Source organism: Salvelinus namaycush, chromosome 4 (genome assembly GCF_016432855.1).
Source record: "Salvelinus namaycush isolate Seneca chromosome 4, SaNama_1.0, whole genome shotgun sequence".
Lineage (NCBI taxonomy): Eukaryota > Metazoa > Chordata > Actinopteri > Salmoniformes > Salmonidae > Salvelinus > Salvelinus namaycush.
The window spans coordinates 10,577,398-10,599,887 of record NC_052310.1 but is presented as its reverse complement, the minus strand read 5'-3'; the positions used below and the strand labels follow the sequence as shown (position 1 = coordinate 10,599,887).

At 41.5% G+C, this 22,490-nt stretch overlaps 1 protein-coding gene across 1 annotated transcript in view; it reads left to right on the top strand.

Annotated features, from left to right (window-relative positions):
• LOC120046129 (cGMP-dependent protein kinase 1) overlaps nucleotides 1-22,490 on the top strand; it is a 187,120-nt gene that overhangs the window by 150,294 nt on the left and 14,336 nt on the right. Inside the window, exons 2-3 of the mRNA XM_038991110.1 lie at nucleotides 227-292; nucleotides 17,688-17,762. Coding sequence (XP_038847038.1) covers nucleotides 227-292; nucleotides 17,688-17,762 — 141 coding nt within the window. The remainder of the gene's footprint in view (nucleotides 1-226; nucleotides 293-17,687; nucleotides 17,763-22,490) is intronic.

Sequence of the window (22,490 nt, the reverse complement as noted above, 5' to 3'; positions counted from 1 at the left end):
ATAACTGTAGAGATTACGATCATGACTATTTACAATTTATAGGATGTGTTGAATGTTATGTTTGCAATTCTGTATTCACATTTTTCGAAAACATTATTCTCTTACAGCTAAATCTAACTAGAATTTAACATGAATATTACTTTTTGAATGAACAGTGACTTACGTCCAAGAGTGAGGAATGTGGGTATACCTTTGACTGATGTGTTGTCACTTTGTGTCCCCACAGCGAGGACATCAGGACGGCTAATGTGATCGCTGCTGAAGCTGTCACCTGCCTGGTCATTGACAGAGAGTAAGTAGTTTCAAGTTTTATTTGTTACACACACAAGTAAAGTGAAATGCTTAACTTGCATGCCCTTCCCAACAGTAGGGTTGCAAAGGGAGGTTTGTTACTGGAAACTTTACCAGTAAAGTTTACCAATAAACTACCAGCATTTTGGTATCTTAGATTATTTTTTTCATTAATTAGGCTATTTTCTCTAGAAACTCATGGACAATATGGACAATATGATTTTAAAAAGTTATTCAAGTATAAATTACTAAAGATATAAATAGATTGGCATATTTTTTCTGTTAATCACTGAAGATTCTGGTAACTTTGGTAAATTACTGAAAGCTTTGCATCCCTTCCCAACTGTGCAGTATTCAATATAGTAGTAGCCTGTAGAGTAGTAGTAGCAGCCTGCAGAGTAGTAGCCTATAGAATAGTAGTAGTAGCCTGTAGAGTAGTAGCCTGTAGAGTAGTAGTAGTAGTAGCCTGTAGAGTAGTAGTAGTAGCCTGTAGAGTAGTAGTCTGCAGAGTAGTAGTAGTAGCCTGTAGAGTAGTAGCCTGTAGAGTAGTAGTAGTAGTAGTAGCCTATAGAGTAGTAGTAGTAGCCTGTAGAGTAGGAGCCTGTAGAGTAGTAATAGTAGTAGTAGCCTATAGAGTAGTAGTAGTAGCCTGTAGAGTAGGAGCCTGTAGAGTAGTAATAGTAGTAGTAGCCTATAGAGTAGTAGTAGTAGCCTGTAGAGTAGGAGCCTGTAGAGTAGTAGTAGCCTGTAGAGTAGTAGCCTGTAGAGTAGTAGTAGTAGTAGTAGCCTGTAGGGTAGTAGTAGTAGCCTGTAGAATAGTAGTAGTAGCCTGTAGAGTAGTAGCCTGTAGAGTAGTAGTAGTAGCCTGTAGGGTAGTAGTAGTAGCCTGTAGAGTAGTAGTAGTAGCCTGTAGAGTAGTAGTAGTAGCCTGTAGAGTAGTAGCCTGCAGAGGAGTAGTAGTAGCCTGTAGAGTAGTAGTAGTAGTAGCCTGTAGAGTAGTAGCCTGTAGAGTAGTAGTAGTAGCCTGTAGAGTAGTAGCCTGTAGAGTAGTAGCCTATAGAGTAGTAGTAGTAGCCTGTAGAGTAGTAGCCTGTAGAGTAGTAGTAGCCTGTAGAGTAGTAGCCTGTAGAGTAGTAGTAGTAGTAGCCTGTAGAGTAGTAGCCTGCAGAGTAGTAGTAGTAGCCTGTAGAGTAGTAGCCTGTAGAGTAGTAGCCTGTAGAGTAGTAGCCTGTAGAGCAGTAGCCTGTAGAGTAGTAGCCTTTAGAGTAGTAGTAGTAGCCTGTAGAGTAGTATCCTGTAGAGTAGTAGTAGTAGCCTGTAGAGTAGTAGTAGTAAACTGTAGAGTAGTAGCCTATAGAGTAGTAGTAGTAGCCTGTACAGTAGGAGCCTGTAGAGTAGTAGCCTGTAGGGTAGTAGTAGTAGCCTGTAGAGTAGTAGTAGTAGCCTGTAGAGCAGTGTCCTGTAGAGTAGTAGTAGTAGCCTGTAGAGTAGTAGTAGTAAACTGTAGAGTAGTAGCCTATAGAGTAGTAGTAGTAGCCTGTACAGTAGGAGCCTGTAGGGTAGTAGTAGTAAACTGTAGAGTAGTAGCCTATAGAGTAGTAGTAGTAGCCTGTACAGTAGGAGCCTGTAGAGTAGTAGCCTGTAGGGTAGTAGTAGTAGCCTGTAGAGTAGTAGTAGTAGCCTGTAGGGTAGTAGTAGTAGCCTGTAGAGCAGTGTCCTGTAGAGTAGTAGTAGTAGCCTGTAGAGTAGTAGTAGTAAACTGTAGAGTAGTAGTAGTAGCCTGTAGAGCAGTGTCCTGTAGAGTTGTAGCCTGTAGAGTAGTAGTAGTAGCCTGTAGAGTAGTAGCCTGTAGAGTAGTAGTAGTAGCCTGTAGAGTAGTAGTAGTAGCCTGTAGAGTAGTAGTAGTAGTAGTAGTAGTAGTAGTAGTAGTAGTAGAGTGGTGGCATGTAGGGTAGTTGCCTGTAGGGTAGTAGTAGCAGCCTGAAGAGTAGTAGCCTGTAGAATAGTAGTAGTAGCCTGTAGAGGAGTAGCCTGTAGAGTAGTAGTAGTAGCCTGTAGGGTAGTAGTAGTAGCCTGTAGAGTAGTAGCCTGTATAACAGTCATAGTATCCTGTAGAGTAGCAGTAGTAGTAGAGTAGTTGCCTGTAGGGTAGTAGTAGCAGCCTGAAGAGTAGTAGCCTGTAGAATAGTAGTAGTAGCCTGTAGAGGAGTAGCCCGTAGAGTAGTAGTAGTAGCCTGTAGAGTAGTAGCCTGTAGAATAGTTGTAGTAGCCTGTAGAGGAGTAGCCCGTAGAGTAGTAGTAGTAGCCTGTAGAGTAGTAGCCTGTAGAATAGTTGTAGTATCCTGTAGAGTAGCAGTAGTAGTAGAGTAGTGGCCTGTAGGGTAGTTGCCTGTAGGGTAGTAGTAGTAGTAGCCTGTAGAGTAGTAGTAGTAGCAGCCTGAAGAGTAGTAGCCTGTAGAATAGTAGTAGTAGTAGCCTGTAGAGTAGTAGCCTGTAGAGTAGTAGCCTGTAGAGTAGTAGTAGTAGCCTGTAGAGTAGTAGCCTGTAGAGTAGTAGTAGTAGCCTGTAGAGTAGTAGACTTTAGAGTTGTAGTAGTGTTCGGTAGAGTAGTAGTTGTAGCCTGTAGAGTAGGAGCCTGTAGAGTAGTAGTAGTAGCCTGTAGAGTAGTAGACTTTAGAGTTGTAGTAGTGTTCGGTAGAGTAGTAGTTGTAGCCTGTAGAGTAGTATCCTGTAGAGTAGTATCCTGTAGAGTAGTAGTAGTAGCCTGTAGGGTAGTCGTAGTAGCCTGAAGAGTAGTAGCCTGTTGAGTAGTAGTAGTAGCCTGTAGAGTAGTAGCCTCTATGTTAATAGCAGTAGCCTTTAGGGTAGTAGTAGTAGCCTGTAGAGTAGTTGCATGTGGAGTGGTTGCATGTAGGGTAGTTGCCTGTAGAGTAGTAGCCTGTAGAGTAGTAGCCCTTAAATGTTAGTAGTAGTAGTAGCCTGTAGAGTAGTAGCCTGTGGGGTAGTAGTAGTAGCCTGTTGAGTAGTAGTCTGTAGGGTTGTAGCCTGTCAGGTAGTAGTAGAAGCCTGTAGGGTCGTGGCCTGTAGGGTAGTAGCCTGTAGGGTAGTAGTAGTAGCCTTTAGGGTAGTAGCCTGTAGAGTAGTAGCCTGTCAAGTAGTAGCCTGTAGGGTGGTAGCCTGTAGTGTAGTAGCCTATAGATTATTAGTCTGTAGTTTAGTAGTAGTAGCCTCTAGTATAGTACTCTGTAGAGGAGTAGCCTGTGGGGTGGTAGCCTGTAGGGTAGTAGCCTGTAGAGTAGTAGCCTGTATGGTAGTAGTAGTGGCCTGTAGAGTTGTAGTCTGTAGAGTTGTTTCCTGTCGGGTAGTAGCCTGTAGAGTAGTATTAGTAGCCTGTAGGGTAGTAGCCTGTGGAGTAGTAGCCTGTAGAGTAGTAGCCTGTAGGTTAGTTGAAGTAGCCTGCAGAGTAGTAGCCTGTAGAGTAGTAGTAGTAGCCTTTAGAGTAGTAGCCTGTAGAGTAGTAGTAGTAGCTTTTAGAGTAGTAGCCTGTGGATTAGGATCCTTTAGAGTAGTAGCCTGTAGGTTAGTAGTTTGTAGGGTAGTAGTAGTAGCCTGTAGAGTAGTAGCCTGTAGAGTAGTAGCCTGTAGAGTAGTAGCCTATAGAGTAGTAGTAGTAGCCTGTAGAGTAGTAGCCTGTAGAGTAGTAGTAGTAGCCTGTAGAGTAGTGTCCTTTAGGGTAGTAGTAGTAGCCTGTAGAGTAGTAGCCTGTAGAGTAGTAGTAGTAGTAGTAGGGTAGTAGTAGTAGTAGCCTGTAGAGTAGTAGTAGTAGCCTGTAGAGTAGTAGCCTGTAGAGTAGTAGTAGTAGCCTGTAGGGTAGTAGTAGTAGTAGGCTGTAGAGTAGTAGCCTGTAGAGTAGTAGTAGTAGCCTGTAGAGTAGTAGTAGTAGCCTGTAGAGTAGTGTCCTGTAGGGTAGTAGTAGTAGCCTGTAGAGTAGTAGTAGTAGCCTGTAGGGTAGTAGTAGTAGCCTGTAGAGTAGTAGCCTGTAGAGTAGTAGTAGTAGCCTGTAGGGTAGTAGTAGTAGTAGCCTGTAGGGTAGTAGTAGTAGCCTGTAGAGTAGTAGCCTGTAGAGTAGTAGTAGTAGCCTGTAGGGTAGTAGTAGTAGCCTGTAGAGTAGTAGCCTGTAGAGTAGTAGTAGTAGCCTGTAGAGTAGTAGCCTGTAGAGTAGTAGCCCGTAGGGTAGTAGTTGTAGCCTGTAGAATAGTAGTAGTAGCCTGTAGAGTAGTTTCCCGTAGGGTAGTAGTTGTAGCCTGTAGAATAGTAGTAGTAGCCTGTAGAGTAGTAGCCTGTAGAATAGTCGTAGTATCCTGTAGAGTAGTAGTAGTAGTAGTAGTAGTAGTAGTAGTAGTAGTAGTAGTAGAGTGGTGGCCTGTAGGGTAGTTGCCTGTAGGGTAGTAGTAGCAGCCTGAAGAGTAGTAGCCTGTAGAATAGTAGTAGTAGCCTGTAGAGGAGTAGCCTGTAGAGTAGTAGTAGTAGCCTGTAGGGTAGTAGTAGTAGCCTGTAGAGTAGTAGCCTGTAGAGTAGTAGTAGTAGTAGAGTAGTGGCCTGTAGGGTAGTTGCCTGTAGGGTAGTAGTAGCAGCCTGAAGAGTAGTAGCCTGTAGAATAGTAGTAGTAGCCTGTAGAGGAGTAGCCCGTAGAGTAGTAGTAGTAGCCTGTAGAGTAGTAGCCTGTAGAATAGTTGTAGTATCCTGTAGAGTAGTAGTAGTAGTAGAGTAGTGGCCTGTAGGGTAGTTGCCTGTAGGGTAGTAGTAGCAGCCTGAAGAGTAGTAGCCTGTAGAATAGTAGTAGTAGTAGCCTGTAGAGTAGTAGCCTGTAGAGTAGTAGTAGTAGCCTGTAGAGTAGTAGACTTTAGAGTTGTAGTAGTGTTCGGTAGAGTAGTAGTTGTAGCCTGTAGAGTAGGAGCCTGTGGAGTAGTAGTAGTAGCCTGTAGAGTAGTAGACTTTAGAGTTGTAGTAGTGTTCGGTAGAGTAGTAGTTGTAGCCTGTAGAGTAGTATCCTGTAGAGTAGTATCCTGTAGAGTAGTAGTAGTAGCCTGTAGGGTAGTCGTAGTAGCCTGAAGAGTAGTAGCCTGTTGAGTAGTAGTAGTAGCCTGTAGAGTAGTAGCCTCTATGTTAATAGCAGTAGCCTTTAGGGTAGTAGTAGTAGCCTGTAGAGTAGTTGCATGTGGAGTGGTTGCATGTAGGGTAGTTGCCTGTAGAGTAGTAGCCTGTAGAGTAGTAGCCTGTGGGGTAGTAGTAGTAGCCTGTTGAGTAGTAGTCTGTAGGGTTGTAGCCTGTCAGGTAGTAGTAGAAGCCTGTAGGGTCGTGGCCTGTAGGGTAGTAGCCTGTTGGGTAGTAGTAGTAGCCTGTAGAGTAGTAGCCTGTAGGGTAGTAGCCTGTCAAGTAGTAGCCTGTAGGGTGGTAGCCTGTAGTGTAGTAGCCTATAGATTATTAGTCTGTAGTTTAGTAGTAGTAGCCTCTAGTATAGTACTCTGTAGAGGAGTAGCCTGTGGTGTGGTAGCCTGTAGGGTAGTAGCCTGTAGAGTAGTAGCCTGTATGGTAGTAGTAGTGGCCTGTAGAGTTGTAGTCTGTAGAGTTGTTTCCTGTCGGGTAGTAGCCTGTAGAGTAGTATTAGTAGCCTGTAGGGTAGTAGCCTGTGGAGTAGTAGCCTGTAGGTTAGTTGAAGTAGCCTGCAGAGTAGTAGCCTGTAGAGTAGTAGTAGTAGCCTTTAGAGTAGTAGCCTGTAGAGTAGTAGTAGTAGCTTTTAGAGTAGTAGCCTGTGGATTAGGATCCTTTAGAGTAGTAGCCTGTAGAGTTGTAGCCTGTAGGTTAGTAGTTTGTAGGGTAGTAGTAGTAGCCTGTAGAGTAGTAGCCTGTAGAGTAGTAGTAGTAATAGTAGCCTGTGGATTAGGATCCTTTAGAGTAGTAGCCTGTAGAGTTGTAGCCTGTAGGTTAGTAGTTTGTAGGGTAGCCTGTAGAGTAGAGTAGTAGCCTGTAGAGTAGTAGCCTGTAGAGTAGTAGTAGTAGCCTTTAGAGTTGTAGCCTGTAGGTTAGTAGTTTGTAGGGTAGTAGTAGTAGCCTTTAGAGTAGTAGCCGTGGATTAGGATCCTGTAGAGTAGTAGCCTGTAGGGTAGTAGCCTGTATGGTAGTGGCCTGTATTTTTTATTTTATTTCCCCTCATTTAACCAGGAAGGGCTCATTGAGAATAGAAATCTGTTTTTCTAGAGCGTCCTCGCCAAGATAGTCAGCACCAAGTCATTACACAATTATAGACAGACAAGATTAAAAACTACAGGTAATCTAATATAAAAACAGAGAATTCACAAGTGTATAACAAAATCCTAAAACAGCAAATTAAAAACATTGACAGGTCTGGGAATCAGCCTTAAAATCGTTCATCAATGTTTTATAAACACCAATCGGGACAAGTTCTTCCAGTTGAAAAGTTTTTTGTAAGGCGTTCCAAGCCGATGGCGCAGAGTACAATAAAGCCCTTTCATCAAATTCAGTTCGGACATTTGGAACAGTTAGCAGGATAAAGTCCTGCAAACGAAGAGAGTACACACCACATTTCTGAACAATTAAAATGCCCCCAAAAAATGGTAGTAAACACAAAATGGCATTGTAAATAAAAGAATACCAGAGTCTGAGCCTACAAGTGCACTTTATATACCAGCCAACCCTGGTATATAAAGTGCAGTGATGCTTAAGGGTTTTGCAGTTAAAAATAAATCTCAATGCTCCATGGTAAAGGGTGTCAATTGATCTCAAACACTGAGCGGAAGCATTCATATATAAAATATCCCCATAGTCTAGTAAAGGCATGTAGCTGATACTAGCCTCCTTCTGGCTTCAAAAGAAAAACAGGCCTTATTCCTAAAATAAAATCCGTCATCAATTAAAATTCCAAGACATTTATATGAGATTACAGTCTCAATCTCATTGCCCTGACAGGTAGTAATAGGTGAAAGGTTCAGAGGTCTATTTCTTGCTTTAAAAAACACCATTATTTTAGTTTAGTCAGTATTGAGGATAAGCTTCAATTGACACAAGGTATGTTGAACAGTATAAAAAGCAGTTTGCAAGTTCTGGAAAGCTTTTGTGAGAGACGAGGCACAACAGTAAAAAGCAGTATCATCAACATGAAAGTGAAGTTGCACATTTTTGTCAAAATTATTTATATAAATAGTGAATAAGATGGGACCAAGTACAGAGCCCTGGGGCACACCATTACAGACAGACAATTTAACAGACACGAGCCCATAAAATTGAGTGCAGTGAATTCCATCAGACAGATAGTTAGCTAATTAATAGTTAATAATTTATTATGTACCTCCTGCACTGAGAATGGCAAAGATAAAAGTTTGACCTGCTCTCACTGCTTCATCCACACAGGGTTGTACAGAGACAGAGGACACTGGTTCATCCACACAGGGTTGTACAGAGACAGAGGACACTGGTTCATCCACACAGGGTTGTACAGAGACAGAGGACACTGGTTCATCCACACAGGGTTGTACAAAGACAGAGGACACTGAATCAAACAGCCTACCAGATGATACAAAGTGCTCATTGAAACAATTCAGCATTTCAGTTTTGTCATATACAGCAACAGAGTCCTTCAAAACACATGATGGTAATTCATTAACATTACTGTTACCAGACATAGACTTAATAGCCTTCCAAAACTTTCTAGGGTCATTCAGGTTATCAGTGGTAACAGACATAAAATATTCAGACTTGGCCTCCCTGAGAAAAAAAGAACACTTGTTTTCGTAACTGCCTAAAAATAAGCCAATCAGCATCAGAATATGATTTCCTTGCTTTAGCCCAGGCTAGATTACGTTTGTGAATAATACAAAACAGCTCAGAAGAAAACCATGGATTATCCCGCCCTTTAACCCTGAACCTGCGGAATGGGGCATGTTTGTTTACTGTCTGGAAAAAAACATCATGGAAGAATTTCCAGGCAGTTTCCACATCAGGGATAAACTCAATATACTCCAGTCAAAATAAAACAAATCATGAAAGAAAGCCTGCTCATTAAAACTCTTCAAATTTCTCTTACGAATAAGCGTGGGTTTGTCTTAGGAACCTTAGTATTTCTAACAGCAACAACAGCACAATGGTCACTTAAATCATTACAAAAAACACCAGAATATTTATGTGATACATTTGTCAATATAAAATCAATCAGGGTAGATTTCTCTGGACATTTGAGATTTGGGCGAGTGGGTGAGTTAATCAACTGGGTAAGATTCATAGAATTACAAAACATTTTTAAATCATCAGACACCGGCTTTAACCAACACCACTTGAGTTCACCAATCAAGATCATCTCACTGTAAAGAAGTTTAGACATAAGGTTAATCAGAGAAGAAAATGCATCACCGAGAGCAGAGGGGGGTCTAAAACAGCCAATCACAGTTATAGAGAGACCCTTTGAAACCTCAATATTCAAAGCAAGAAATTCCAACTGTTTACAAATAGTTACAGACTTTGCCACACTTACAAGGAATTTAGTCTTTTACATATATAGCCACACCCCCACCTTTCTTAACTCAAGCAGTGCGATACACATTGTAACCATTTATACAAATATCCTTATCAAGAACAGACTTGCTGAGCCAGGTTTCAGAAAACACAATTACATCAGCATCAGTTGATTTAGCCCAAATCCAAACCCCATCAATTTTTGACAACAGCCTACTTACTAAAACCAGATCTAGATTTAAAATCAGAGGGGGGTCGGAGACATTGCACATCAGGGCCAGGGTTTTAGGTTGCACTCTACCATGATATCAACATTAAATTAAAGGTTAAATAACAAATAAAAAATATCAACAAAAGAAGAATAACTAGGCACTAGTTTAATAACCTTGCACGGCTTCTCTTTTTTAACCCTTTACTGCCATGAAAGAACAAGGTACTGCAGGGCATAATCATCATAATGATTAATGGTTAACAGTAGCGTGACTATAGGATCAGTATCTTTTAGCAAGATTATTGATCCATATCATTGGTTACAGATAATTCATCACTGATCAATACTATGCCATTTATTCCTAATCAGAACAAATACCTTCACATTGAAAAGGTGGCTACAACTATACAATTAAAACATCATATAAAGGAGACTGAAAAGGTTCCTGTTTTGAATGACACCCAGCTTTGTAAAACAGTGGGACTGGGGATGGAGTGCTGTGCACAGCATGGTAGACTGAGCCTGTACCTCCTCACAGACCCAGCAGCACGCGCTGTGTGTGGTCTGGGTCTCTGTGTGTCTCTGTCTCGGTCTGTGTAGCTCAGATCCAGAGGCAAGGCAAAAAAAAAGGCAATCCCAGCACAGCAGACAAACACTGGAGAAAAGAGTGGACCATTCACCTTTCTCTTTGCAGGAAAGCCACCATTAATTTTATCACGTTGGCCGGCTGAAAGCTTTATGGCCAAGGCCATTAGAGAGGGCTTGTTTTGGCTGCCACGCTGTGCTCCCTCTGTCGTCATGCCGTTGTCGTGCACATAATGATGTGATCGCTGTGGTGTGGTGGGATTCCTGGAGTGTGTCTGAAAATAACACCCTATTCCAAAAGAAGAAGGAACTGTATTATGAAGCCAAGATCAATGATGGACAGAACGATGGAAATAGTACTTCATATGAAATGATGGGCAGAAAGACCAATTCAACTCCGTATTTCATCCAATCAGATGGCTTATTCATCACCGAACCATTTGATGTTGCCAATTATTTTAATGATTAGTGGGCAAACTTAGGCAGGACATGCCAGCAACGAACAGTGAGCCATCGTATTCATGCATAAAACCATAAACAATAATGAAAGAAAAGCATTGTAAGTTTGAATTTTTTCAAATTAGTGTGGAAGGGGTGGACAAGTATTGTTATCAATCAATAATGTCAAACCTCCTGGCGTTGACAACTTAGATGGAAAGCTAGTGAGGAGGGTAGCTGAGTCTATAGACACTCCTATATGTCATATCTTTAATATGAGTCTAGAGGAACGTTTTTGTCCTCAGGCCTGGAGGAAAGCCAAAGTCATTCTGCTACCCAAGAATGGTAAAGCGGCCTTTACTGGTTCTAACAGCTGACCTATCAGCTTGCTGCCAGGTCTTAGCAAACTGTTGGAAGAAATTGTGTTTGACCAAATGCAATGCTATTTCTCTGTAAACAAATTAACAACAGACTTTCAGCATGCTTACAGAGAAGGGCACTCAACTGACACACATTACTGATGATTGGTTGAAAGAAATTGATAATAACAAGATTGTGGTACCTGTAGTGTTAGATTTCAGTGCTGCCTTTGATTTTATTGACCATAACCTGTTGTTGAAAAAACATATGTTTTGTAGCTTTTCAACCTCTGCCATATCATGGATTCAGAGCTATCTATCTAATAGAACACAGAGGGTTTTCTTTAATGGAAGATTATCTAATGTTAAACATGTGAAGTGTGGTGTACTGCAGGGCAGCTCTCTTGGCCCTCTACTCTTTTCTATTTTTACCAATGAACTGTCATTTGTAAAAATAGTCAAAACATATTGATTAAATGGTTGTAAAGATAGGGAGAGGTCTGTCCGTGATAAAGAGAACCTCTGCTTTTTTGACACCACACTCCACAAAGCAAGTCTTGCAGGCTCTAGTTTATCTTGATTATTGTCCTGTCCTATGGTCAAGTGCTGCAAATAAGGACCTAGTTATGCTGCAGTTGGCCCAGAACAGTGCTCCACATGTTGCTCTTCATTGTAATCAGAGGGCAAATATCAATAATATGCATGCCAGTTTCTCTTGGCTAAGAGTTGAGGAAAGACGGACCGCATCACTTCTTGTTTTTATAAGAAACATTAATGTGTTGGAAATTCAAAATTGTTTGCATAGTCAACTTAAACACAGCGCTGACACACACACTTTCCCCACCAGACATGCCACCAGGGGTCTTTTCACAGTCCCCAAGTCGAGAACAAATTCAAGGAAACGTACAGTATTATACAGAGCCATGATTAGGGCTGTTACGGTGACCATATTACCGCCACACCGGCGGTCACGAGTCATGACAGCAGTTAAATTCCAAATTCCACACTCTCTTGTCAATGCAAATGTAATCAAAAATCTAACCAAACACTTCATAAGAGCCCATGAGCTCACGTTGCACAACATTTCTATAGGCTATGCAATTGCGTGAGAAAACTGGTTGATGGCCTCTACTAAAAAGAGGAGGTCCCCTCAGCTTTCTATAGTCTAGGCCTACTAGATTTTTTCCTAAACTTTCCTAATAATAAGAACATTGCTTTTCTTTACAACAGAAGTATACCTGGCTGGCATGAAAATGAACCATGGGAAAAGCATTTTTTCCAAATCATAGTCGCACACCTCATGTAACCTTGCCCATAGACCTACATGTTTTGATGAGGTTTGTATCACAACTAAAGTGGCCAAATAACTTTTTAAAATGAAGCACATTAATCTGCTTTACAACAGGTGTAGAGCCTAACTGGCATACATATGCAGCACCTGAGTTTCAAGTACATTTTCACCATAAAAATGCACCTTTATAATAAAAGCATTACATGTATAATTGCATTTGCAGTCACTTTTGAGAATGGTGTTTTCCTGCTAACGGAAAATTCACGCTTATAGCCTACTGCCGTGTGCGCATTTCTGAGCTTATAATGTGAAGAAATAACCTAATAGTTTAACATTTTAAGTTAAACATTCTCATTTGTTGCGTCAGCCTCATTGCTTAAAACAGTTTTTTTGATGCTAGTGGTTGTATTAATTTGGGATCTATCGCATCCCATAAATGTTTGTAATATTTATTTATTGCACAGAATAGGTCAACTTTCGTACTATGGGGGATAGTAGATTGACATAGGCTAGTGCTTTTGCTGTTCGTTAGGCCTGCTCATCTTGTCGGCTGACGAAAAGTAAATGTGGACATTTATTCCAATATCTTCAATATGCGCCTCGGAATTGGATACAGACTTGCGCAGTTGCGTCCCTGATGTGTCTGTCTTCACTTGTAGCCTGTGAGAAAATACCTGATCACCTGTTGGAGAGCCATGTGAGTGAGAGATGCTTCAGCAGGCATCCGGGAAAAGGGGATTATAATTATTACAGCCATTGGTCGCAAAAGGCATGGATTTTTTAGGGGGCATTACGGCCACACACACGGGATGCAGCTGGGAAATTCAAGGCATTATCAAGTGCTTGTCAAATTGTGAATGAGAGACTGATGAAGTGTGTACAGCCTGCACACAAAAAAACAAAGCAGAGCTCATGCCTTTCATGCAACTTTTTTCAGATCCTCATTAGTCGTATCATGCAGCCTTAGAATGTATTAAAAATCAAAACATATAGCCCAACATTTGTATCAGAACTAAAGTTACATAAATAACTTAAGCATATAGGAGTACCTGTTTCTTTGTTAACTGCTCAACACAGAATAGCTGGATGTGCGCAATCTCTCAAATCGTATGGAGAAAATATCCTTTCTATTTTATTCAGCTTTGGTCAATTGTGTTATTCAAACTATAAAATAATGCCATGGAATTCTAAGCAAATCGTGTCTGCTAAATCTTGTCTGCTAAATCTTGTCTGCCATATTGCATAGCCAGATCAGGGCCTAACAAGGACAACTCAGAGTATGCTATTTTGTTCTTCTGAAATAGACTACATGTTTCTTTAGACCTGTATAAAATAAGTAATGGATTTATTGTGATGATGTAGACTATATTACATGGATTTATTCGACTTTTTAAAATGTAGATGTTCCAAAGGTCTGCATCAATGTGTGGAAGCCAAGAGATGCTAAATGTGTTTATGTTAATTAACAGTCAATTACCGTGAGACCAGCAGTTATTTGCTTGACAATCACCGGCTGGAACTCCCTTCCACCTCATATAGCACTAGGAAACAGCAAACCTGGTTCAATAAAACAAATAATGCAACACCTCACGGCACAACGCCTCTCCCCAATGTGACCTACTTGTTGTGATGGTGTACTGGAATGTACAGTATGTGTAACTGATAGATGCACACACTACATGTTCAGGTTTTTAAATATATGTCAGTTGTAAAGTATTTTGTCTGTAATGTCTTCTTCGTTATGTTTCGGACCCCAGTTAGACTTGCTATCGCCATTTGGCGTCGGCTAATGGGGATCCTAATAAAATAAATCCCTATATAGTGCATTACTTTTGACCAGGGTCCATGGTGTAGTGCACTATATAGGGAATAGAGTGCCATTTTGGTGTAGACTTGGTACCAAACATACGCTCGGACAGGGAGACAAACAGTGTGGTCAGGAAGATATAGCAATGATAAGCTGAGTTGAGCCGAGTTTGGGCAGCCCTGCTCTGGGCTATGAATTTCTGAAGTCTTGTGCATCACTAATATCAATCTCATTTATATAGCAACTCGACCTTATCCAGTGGGAGTGGACAGCTTATATATGGGCTTTTATAGAAGAGGCACATTAAGAATACAACTTTAAATGGGTCAGCTTGTAGGTCTATATTTAGAGCAAAGCAGTTCACACTTCAAATACCCTTTATTGCCTATCATGGGTCATTATTCCTGGATGATATCGGAATCTTTTTGCAGCAGCCAAGTCACGAAATGATAATAAACTCCTACAGACTAGACATAAATTTCACATAATGAGTTCATAACTGTCAGGGAGATGTGACAGTTCTAGCCTAACCTCATCCGAGATCAGATATTCTCTCACACTTACCTTAAGTAATGTTGATTGTGTGATTACTATTTCTCAAAACTATTTTTTTAAAGATCCTTGTCAAAATTCTTAACGGTCTGACACTTGAATTTAACACTTGTGAGAGCAGACTCATAAACCGCAGACATAACTGTCTATCTATATCTGTGGCGATTATAGCCATGGCCTCATAACCATGGGTTCACATGAATGACTATTAGGAGAGTCAAAGGATGCCAAGTCATGCTCTGGTGAAACATTTACCAGCACTGAGTCGATATTTCACCATCAATATAATGTTGAATTACTGGTAGGAGCTGGAAGGGAAGGTAATGAGTTGGGTGGTAGAAAGGGAGGGCAGTGGACAGGAAATGGGGGGCACATGAGTGAGAGTGAGTATTCTGTTTTGGAACATTAGGCCGCCTCACTTCCTCTCAGCACCCAATGACCCAGACAAACGCTTTTCAGCACTGTTGCCTGCTGGGAGGAAAAAGCCCCAGATTCATCACTCCTCAGACAGGGCTCAGATGTGTCACATTTAAATGTCCGGTTTTCCAACCTGCCCCCTCTCACTGAAATGCTGTGTGGTAATCAGACCCCTCTTCGCCCCTCGGATGGTTTCAGGCGCTTCGGAAACAGATGGATAAAAACAGCACAGAAGGACACCTAATGATCAAAACCTGCTCACCCCAAAACAGCACAGAAGGACACCTAATGATCAAAACCTGCTCATCCCAAAACAGCACAGAAGGACACCTAATGATCAAAACCTGCTCACCCCAAAACAGCACAGAAGGACACCTAATGATCAAAACCTGCTCATCCCAAAACAGCACAGAAGGACACCTAATGATCAAAACCTGCTCATCCCAAAACAGCACAGAAGGACACCTAATGATCAAAACCTGCTCATCCCAAAACAGCACAGAAGGACACCTAATGATCAAAACCTGCTCATCCCAAAACAGCACAGAAGGACACCTAATGATCAAAACCTGCTCACCCCAAAACAGCACAGAAGGACACATAATGATCAAAACCTGCTCATCCCAAAACAGCACAGAAGGACACCTAATGATCAAAACCTGCTCACCCCAAAACAGCACAGAAGGACACCTAATGATCAAAACCTGCTCATCCCAAAACAGCACAGAAGGACACCTAATGATCAAAACCTGCTCATCCCAAAACAGCACAGAAGGACACCTAATGATCAAAACCTGCTCATCCCAAAACAGCACAGAAGGACACCTAATGATCAAAACCTGCTCATCCCAAAACAGCACAGAAGGACACCTAATGATCAAAACCTGCTCATCCCAAAACAGCACAGAAGGACACCTAATGATCAAAACCTGCTCATCCCAAAACAGCACAGAAGGACACCTAATGATCAAAACCTGCTCACCCCAAAACAGCACAGAAGGACACCTAATGATCAAAACCTGCTCACCCCAAAACAGCACAGAAGGACACCTAATGATCAAAACCTGCTCACCCCAAAACAGCACAGAAGGACACCTAATGATCAAAACCTGCTCACCCCAAAACAGCACAGAAGGACACCTAATGATCAAAACCTGCTCACCCCAAAACAGCACAGAAGGACACCTAATGATCAAAACCTGCTCATCCCAAAACAGCACAGAAGGACACCTAATGATCAAAACCTGCTCACCCCAAAACAGCACAGAAGGACACATAATGATCAAAACCTGCTCACCCCAAAAGGGAAAGATTAAGCATTTTAAGGGAAATAATGACTAGTCATCATAATCTGGTTATTTTTTCATATCCAGATATTTGTCTACTACTCTGAGATAAGAGGAGGCCTCAGATAGGAGTTCAAGGTTTAGCTGTCAGTCATTTATATTTTCTTTCATCTTTAAATGTATTATATTATGACATTTTGACAGTTGCCAACTCCTTGATGAAGTGTAAGTAAGTGTAGGGTTTAAATACTAACTCAAAGAAACAATGGAAGATTGCATCAAAAAACACTGATTTACCATACCGTGTCAGGTAAATAAATTACATTTCTAACATCCAGTGATCCTTGTTTACCTTGACAGTATCATTGATAAATATATTTACCCTTCGGAACAGCTAACGTCTATCATATCTTGTCTGTGACAGAAAACTTAGGGTTGTCTTTTGAATGATCAGAGTGTGGGCCGGCAGACATTATATTGTTGACTTCCAAAAGAACAGATATAAACCTTCAATTTAATCTACTATATTACTTTTGGACAATCAGATCTTTTGATTGTTCTAAAGCATTTCCTCCGTCAAACTGAGACAAGCACGTCTGCTCTCCTCCTATGCGTCTCACTATTGTGAGAGGTTTAATGAAAATGATTCAATCCTCTAAAGCATAAATAGACTATGTATAGATTCATAATAATAACAATCTATTCTATAAAGTGAGTACTCTGAGATGGATGTTAACACTGACGTTGTTTGGGGAGGGGAAAGTACTATTCAAAGACAGTTTTGTCCCAGTAGCGGTAGCCATCTTTTAACCTATTTTTAACATGTTACAGCAAACCTACTTAGTGTGATTCATTTGGAACCAAAATGGGAGATACCACTCTTTTGCTTTGCTGATTTACACTGCTGTGGCTCAACCAGCACAAAATTAACAGGGAATTATGTTTGCTGTTATTCAAACATTGTCTCACTCTGCTCAAAGCTAATTTCTTAGATAGATTTTTGTGACAGATGCTAGTGGTGATTTGCTGCCCTCCTGTGTCTCATTATTAATAATGCTGAACTCGGTGAACGTTTGTAACAATAGCAGCATGGCTACGTCCCAATAATCTCTCCTTCCTCCTGAAGTGTGCACTCGTTGACTACTCCCCACAAATGTAAAAGAATTGGATTGGCGTAGGCATGGGCTGTTTTCCATTGGGATACAACCATAAGGTAATTTAACCTAGGTGTTTTAGGAGAGATCATTGAGATACAACCATAGGTTACTGTATCCTAGGTGTTTTAGGAGAGATCATTGAGATACAACCATAAGTTATTGTAACCTAGGTGTTTTAGGAGAGATCATTGAGATACAACCATAAGTTAATGTAACCTAGGTGTTTTAGGAGAGATCATTGAGATACAACCATAAGTTATTGTAACCTAGGTGTTTTAGGAGAGATCATTGAGATACAACCATAAGTTATTGTAACCTAGGTGTTTTAGGAGAGATCATTGAGATACAACCATAAGTTATTGTAACCTAGGTGTTTTAGGAGAGATCATTGGGATACAACCATAAGTTATTGTAACCTAGGTGTTTTAGGAGAGATCATTGAGATACAACCATAAGTGACTGTAACCTAGGTGTTTTAGGAGAGATCATTGAGATACAACCATAAGTTAATGTAACCTAGGTGTTTTAGGAGAGATCATTGGGATACAACCATAAGGTAATTTAACCTAGGTGTTTTAGGAGAGATCATTGAGATACAACCATAAGTTATTGTAACCTAGGTGTTTTAGGAGAGATCATTGAGATACAACCATAAGTTATTGTAACTTAGGTGTTTTAGGAGAGATCATTGAGATACAACCATAAGTTACTGTAACCTCTGTGTTTTAGGTAGTCAATGATTAATGTGACTCTGTGTTCACTTTCAGTTCATTTAAGCACTTGATCGGGGGCCTCGAGGACGTCTCAAACAAAGGTTATGAGGATGCAGGGGCCAAAGCCAAGTAAGTATCTCACTCTTCACATACAGTTCCCTACATGCATCCGATGGACAAAATTGTGTATCGTCTACATACAGGGTATCATTAGCGTCACACATATTCCCGTTTCCTTATACACCCATACATACATATACACTAGATACTGTATATATATACATGTAACTAACACCACTCAAGCACACCTCATTACAACAATACCATTCAGCCCCAAACACATACCTCATTCACACTAAACTCCCCTAGCCATTGCAAAACCAGATGAGGTTGTAGTCGATGCATGGAGTTAATTAGTCTCGTTTCATCTGTCTTGCCGTTCCTCTGACCTCTTCCTGGATATAATTATCTCTGCTGCACCGGCTTTCCATAAAGAGAAACTTCATCCAGCCCAATGGCTTTAGTTACATATGAATCCTACCCCAGTCCCTGCTACAATTATTGAGCTCTGGAGTTTAGAATGCTTTCTTGATTTCCTGATTGGTGGGAAAATGAGGAATATGAGGAATCCAACTGATAATAGTGATTCAGTTATAGTGGTCTTGTCTTCAGCTCGCCATTTTAATTAGAGAAGACACATTGGGTTTGGTATTTCGCTGACCTTAGAACATATTGTAGTTTGTTAGTAAGCAGGCTAACGATACATGCTGCTCTTGAAAACTGATCCGTGTAACGGGCACATATTGTTCTCATAACAGAGTTTGGAAACATTCCGCTCTCCTGTTTTTGCTGCTGAAGTATGTCAAGCAACAAACTGCATGTTCTTTGAGATAATATTAACCATTGTTTTCATCAACTCAAAGCAGATAGGTATTGAACAACTCCTATGTTAAATGGCGTGCAATTAAATCCCATGTTTGTCATTGACGTGGGTAATTACTGTCTGTATGAGGGGGCTCCCTCACAAACGTACAGCCCAGATAACACATCATGGTGACAGAGTAGTCGGTCGTCTGGTCCCTAGAGCCATGGGGAGGACATCTGTCCCTAGAGCCATGAGGAGGACATCTGTCCCTAGAGCCATGAGGAGGACATCTGTCCCTAGAGCCATGAGGAGGACATCTGTCCCTAGAGCCATGAGGAGGACATCTGTCACTAGCTATATATGCAGCAGTGTCCTCCATTGTCAGGGGGCCTGGTGTGGGTGTCTCAGATAGCATTTAATTTGTCTGTAAGTCTTTTATGTTGGTGTACTGCAGTCCCTAGTGTATTATTCCCATGCCTTCTTCTGCATAACATAGAGACGTGACTCACTATGATGGGTACAATGAATTTGCATTGTGAAGCTCTTTCAATACTACTTTATATCATTTGAAAATGATGCAAGTACCCCCTCTAGTGGTCAGTGATCCTTAGTACAGGAGCTGATTCATTGACTTCAAAGCCAGCTGTTCACAGTCACAAATGGCCAAGTCCTAAATTGAGATATATTATTATTGGTAATGATACAGGCCGTAGACCTGTGAGCTCACCCCTCAAGATCCTTTAGTGGTTCCTCCATCATCTCTAACAACTGTTGTTGTCATGGTATTGTAAGTGTTGTGCATTTTTGTGCAGAATATATTTACTATAGAGAGCAATAGACACAAATTCTGCCATGGCTTGTTAGCCAAAGCCTATGAGGAAACGCATGTTTGTTTTTTTGAGGTGTTTTGGATGAATGCCGGAAATAAGGTCTATGGTAAACACAGGTTTAGGAGGTTTTATAGGTTTTGTTCTATGAGATAATCTTCATCGGATTACATAAATTCTGGTGAATTTTTAAGCATTTACAGTGCCTTCGGAAAGTATTCAGACCCTCTTGACTTTTTCCACATTTTGTTACGTTACAGCCTTATTCTAAAATTGATTAAATTGTGTTTTTCCCCTTATCACTCTACACACAATACCCCATAATAACAAAGAAAAACTGTTTATTTTTTATACATTTTTGCTAATTGATATTAAAAAATAACCGGAAATATCACATTGACATAAGTATTCAGACCCTTTACTCAGTACTTTGTTGAAGCACCTTTGGCAGCAATTACAGCCTTGAGTCTTCTTGGGTATGACCTTACGAGCTTGGCACACCTGTATTTGGGGAGTTTCTCAGACTCTTCTCTGCAGATCCTCTTAAACTCTGTCAGGTTGAATGGGGAGCGTTGCTGCACAGATGTTCGATCGGGTTCAAGTCCGGGCTCTGGCTGGGCCACTCAAGGACATTCAGAGACTTGTTCCGAAGCCACTCCTGCGTTGTCTTGGCTGTGTGCTTAGGGTCATTGTCCTGTTGGCAGGTGAACCTTCGCCCCAGTCTGAGGTCCTGAGTGCTTTGGAGCAGGTTTTCATCAAGGATCTCTCTGTACTTTGCTCTGTTCATCTTTGCTTCGATCCTGATTAATCTCCCAGTCCCTGCCGCTGAATAACATCCCCACAGCATGATGTTGCCACTACCATGCTTCACCAAGGGGATGGAGCCAGGTTTCCTCCAGACGTGACGCTTGGCATTCAGGCCAAAGAGTTTAATCTTGGTTTCATCAGACCAGGTAATCTTGTTTCTCATGGTCTGAAAGTCTTTAGGTGCCTTTTGGCAAAGTCCAAGCGGGCTGTTATGTGCCTTTTACTGAGGAGTGACTTCCGCCTGGCCACTCTACCATAAAGGTTGTCCTTCTGGAAGGTTATCCCATCTCCACAGAGGAACTCCGGAGCTCTGTCAGAGTGACCATTGGGTTCTTGGTCACCTCCTTGACCAAGACCCTTCTCCCCCAATTTTGTTACCCTTTCCCAGATCTGTGCCTCGACACAATCCTGTCTCTGAGCTCTACGGACAATTCCTTCGACCTCATGGCTTGGTTTTTGCTCTGACATGCACTGTCTACGGTGGGACCTTATATGGACAGACGTGTGCCTTTCCAAATCATGTCCAATCAATTGAATTTACCACAGGTGGACTCTCAAGGATGATCAATGGAAACAGGATGCACCTGAGCTTAATTTCAAGTCTCATAGCAAAGGTTCTGAATACTTATGTAAATAAGGTATTTCTGGTTTTTGTTTTAAATAAATGTGCAAAAATGTCTTAACCTGTTTTCGCTCTGTCATTATTGAGTATTGTGTGTAGATTGATGAGGAAATTGTTTTATTTTATTCATTTTAGAATAAGGCTGTAACGTAACAAAATGTGGAAAAGGTAAAGGGGTTTGAATACTTTCCGAATGCACTGTATGTAATCAAGTACATAAAACACATAAAGGCCATGTTAACTGACTGGTATTATCTTATAGAACAAAACGTATCAGATCTCATAAGCCTTTGTTTACCACAGACCTTATTTTCAGCGTTTATCCCAAAACCCCATTCTTTCCCCATTAATTTTCCCCCATAGGAATGGATGAACGAACCAGAGGTAAGTCATTTCCTGATTTTTAGGACTACAAGCTGGCGAGCTCTATAGAGACAGACAGGACTCTCATAACTTCATCAGTCGTGGGCTGGAGTATAGAGAACACATCATTTGAGTATGCGGTTGGGTCAATTAAATATACACCACCCACAATAAGGTGTCTGCAATGACTAAGTAAACAGACCAGACTGCTTTTGTGTCCATGGGGTCTAATAACATTCATTAGTTAGTAAGATACCTGCAGGCCTAGTTGTTAAAATGGGCTTTGTGGTGTCTCTGGGGAAACAAACTCTATTTTAGGTTTTCTGATTTATGAGGAGCACACACCATTTCTACACGTCAAAAATAAGCATTATCTGAAAGGAAATACAAACAGGAAAGGAAATCTATAATTTTCACTCTTTTTGGAAATAAAAGTTATGATTTATTTCCACAAATATATCCAATTTGCAGTGGTGCTAGCTAGTATTTCCCATGTTGAATTAGCCTAATTCTTAATGTTGTGTTACGTTTTCTTGGTAACATCGACAACTACAGTAGAATTGTAAATACGCAAACGGAGTTCCCATGTATAGTAATACAGTCGCTGCTTCTACAATTCCAGCAGTCCCATCAATCAGCCTGTTGATCAGGGTCCCAAGTCTTCTGCTGGCTCTGTGTCCCTGGCTTTCTCCCTTCAATCAGCCCGTTGATCAGGGTCCCAAGTCTTCTGCTGGCTCTGTGTCCCTGGCTTTCTCCCTTCAATCAGCCTGTTGATCAGGGTCCCAAGTCTTCTGCTGGCTCTGTGTCCCTGGCTTTCTCCCATCAATCAGCCTGTTGATCAGGGTCCCAAGTCTTCTGCTGGCTCTGTGTCCCTGGCTTTCTCCCATCAATCAGCCTGTTGATCAGGGTCCCAAGTCTTCTGCTGGCTCTGTGTCCCTGGCTTTCTCCCATCAATCAGCCTGTTGATCAGGGTCCCAAGCCTTCTGCTGGCTCTGTGTCCCTGGCTTTCTCCCATCAATCAGCCTGTTGATCAGGGTCCCAAGCCTTCTGCTGGCTCTGTGTCCCTGGCTTTCTCCCATCAATCAGCCTGTTGATCAGGGTCCCAAGTCTTCTGCTGGCTCTGTGTCCCTGGCTTTCTCCCATCAATCAGCCTGTTGATCAGGGTCCCAAGCCTTCTGTTGGCTCTGTGTCCCTGGCTTTCTCCCATCAATCAGCCCATTGATCAGGGTCCCAAGTCTTCTGTTGGCTCTGTGTCCCTGGCTTTCTCCCATCAATCAGCCTGTTGATCAGGGTCCCAAGCCTTCTGTTGGCTCTGTGTCCCTGGCTTTCTCCCATCAATCAGCCTGTTGATCAGGGTCCCAAGTCTTCTGCTG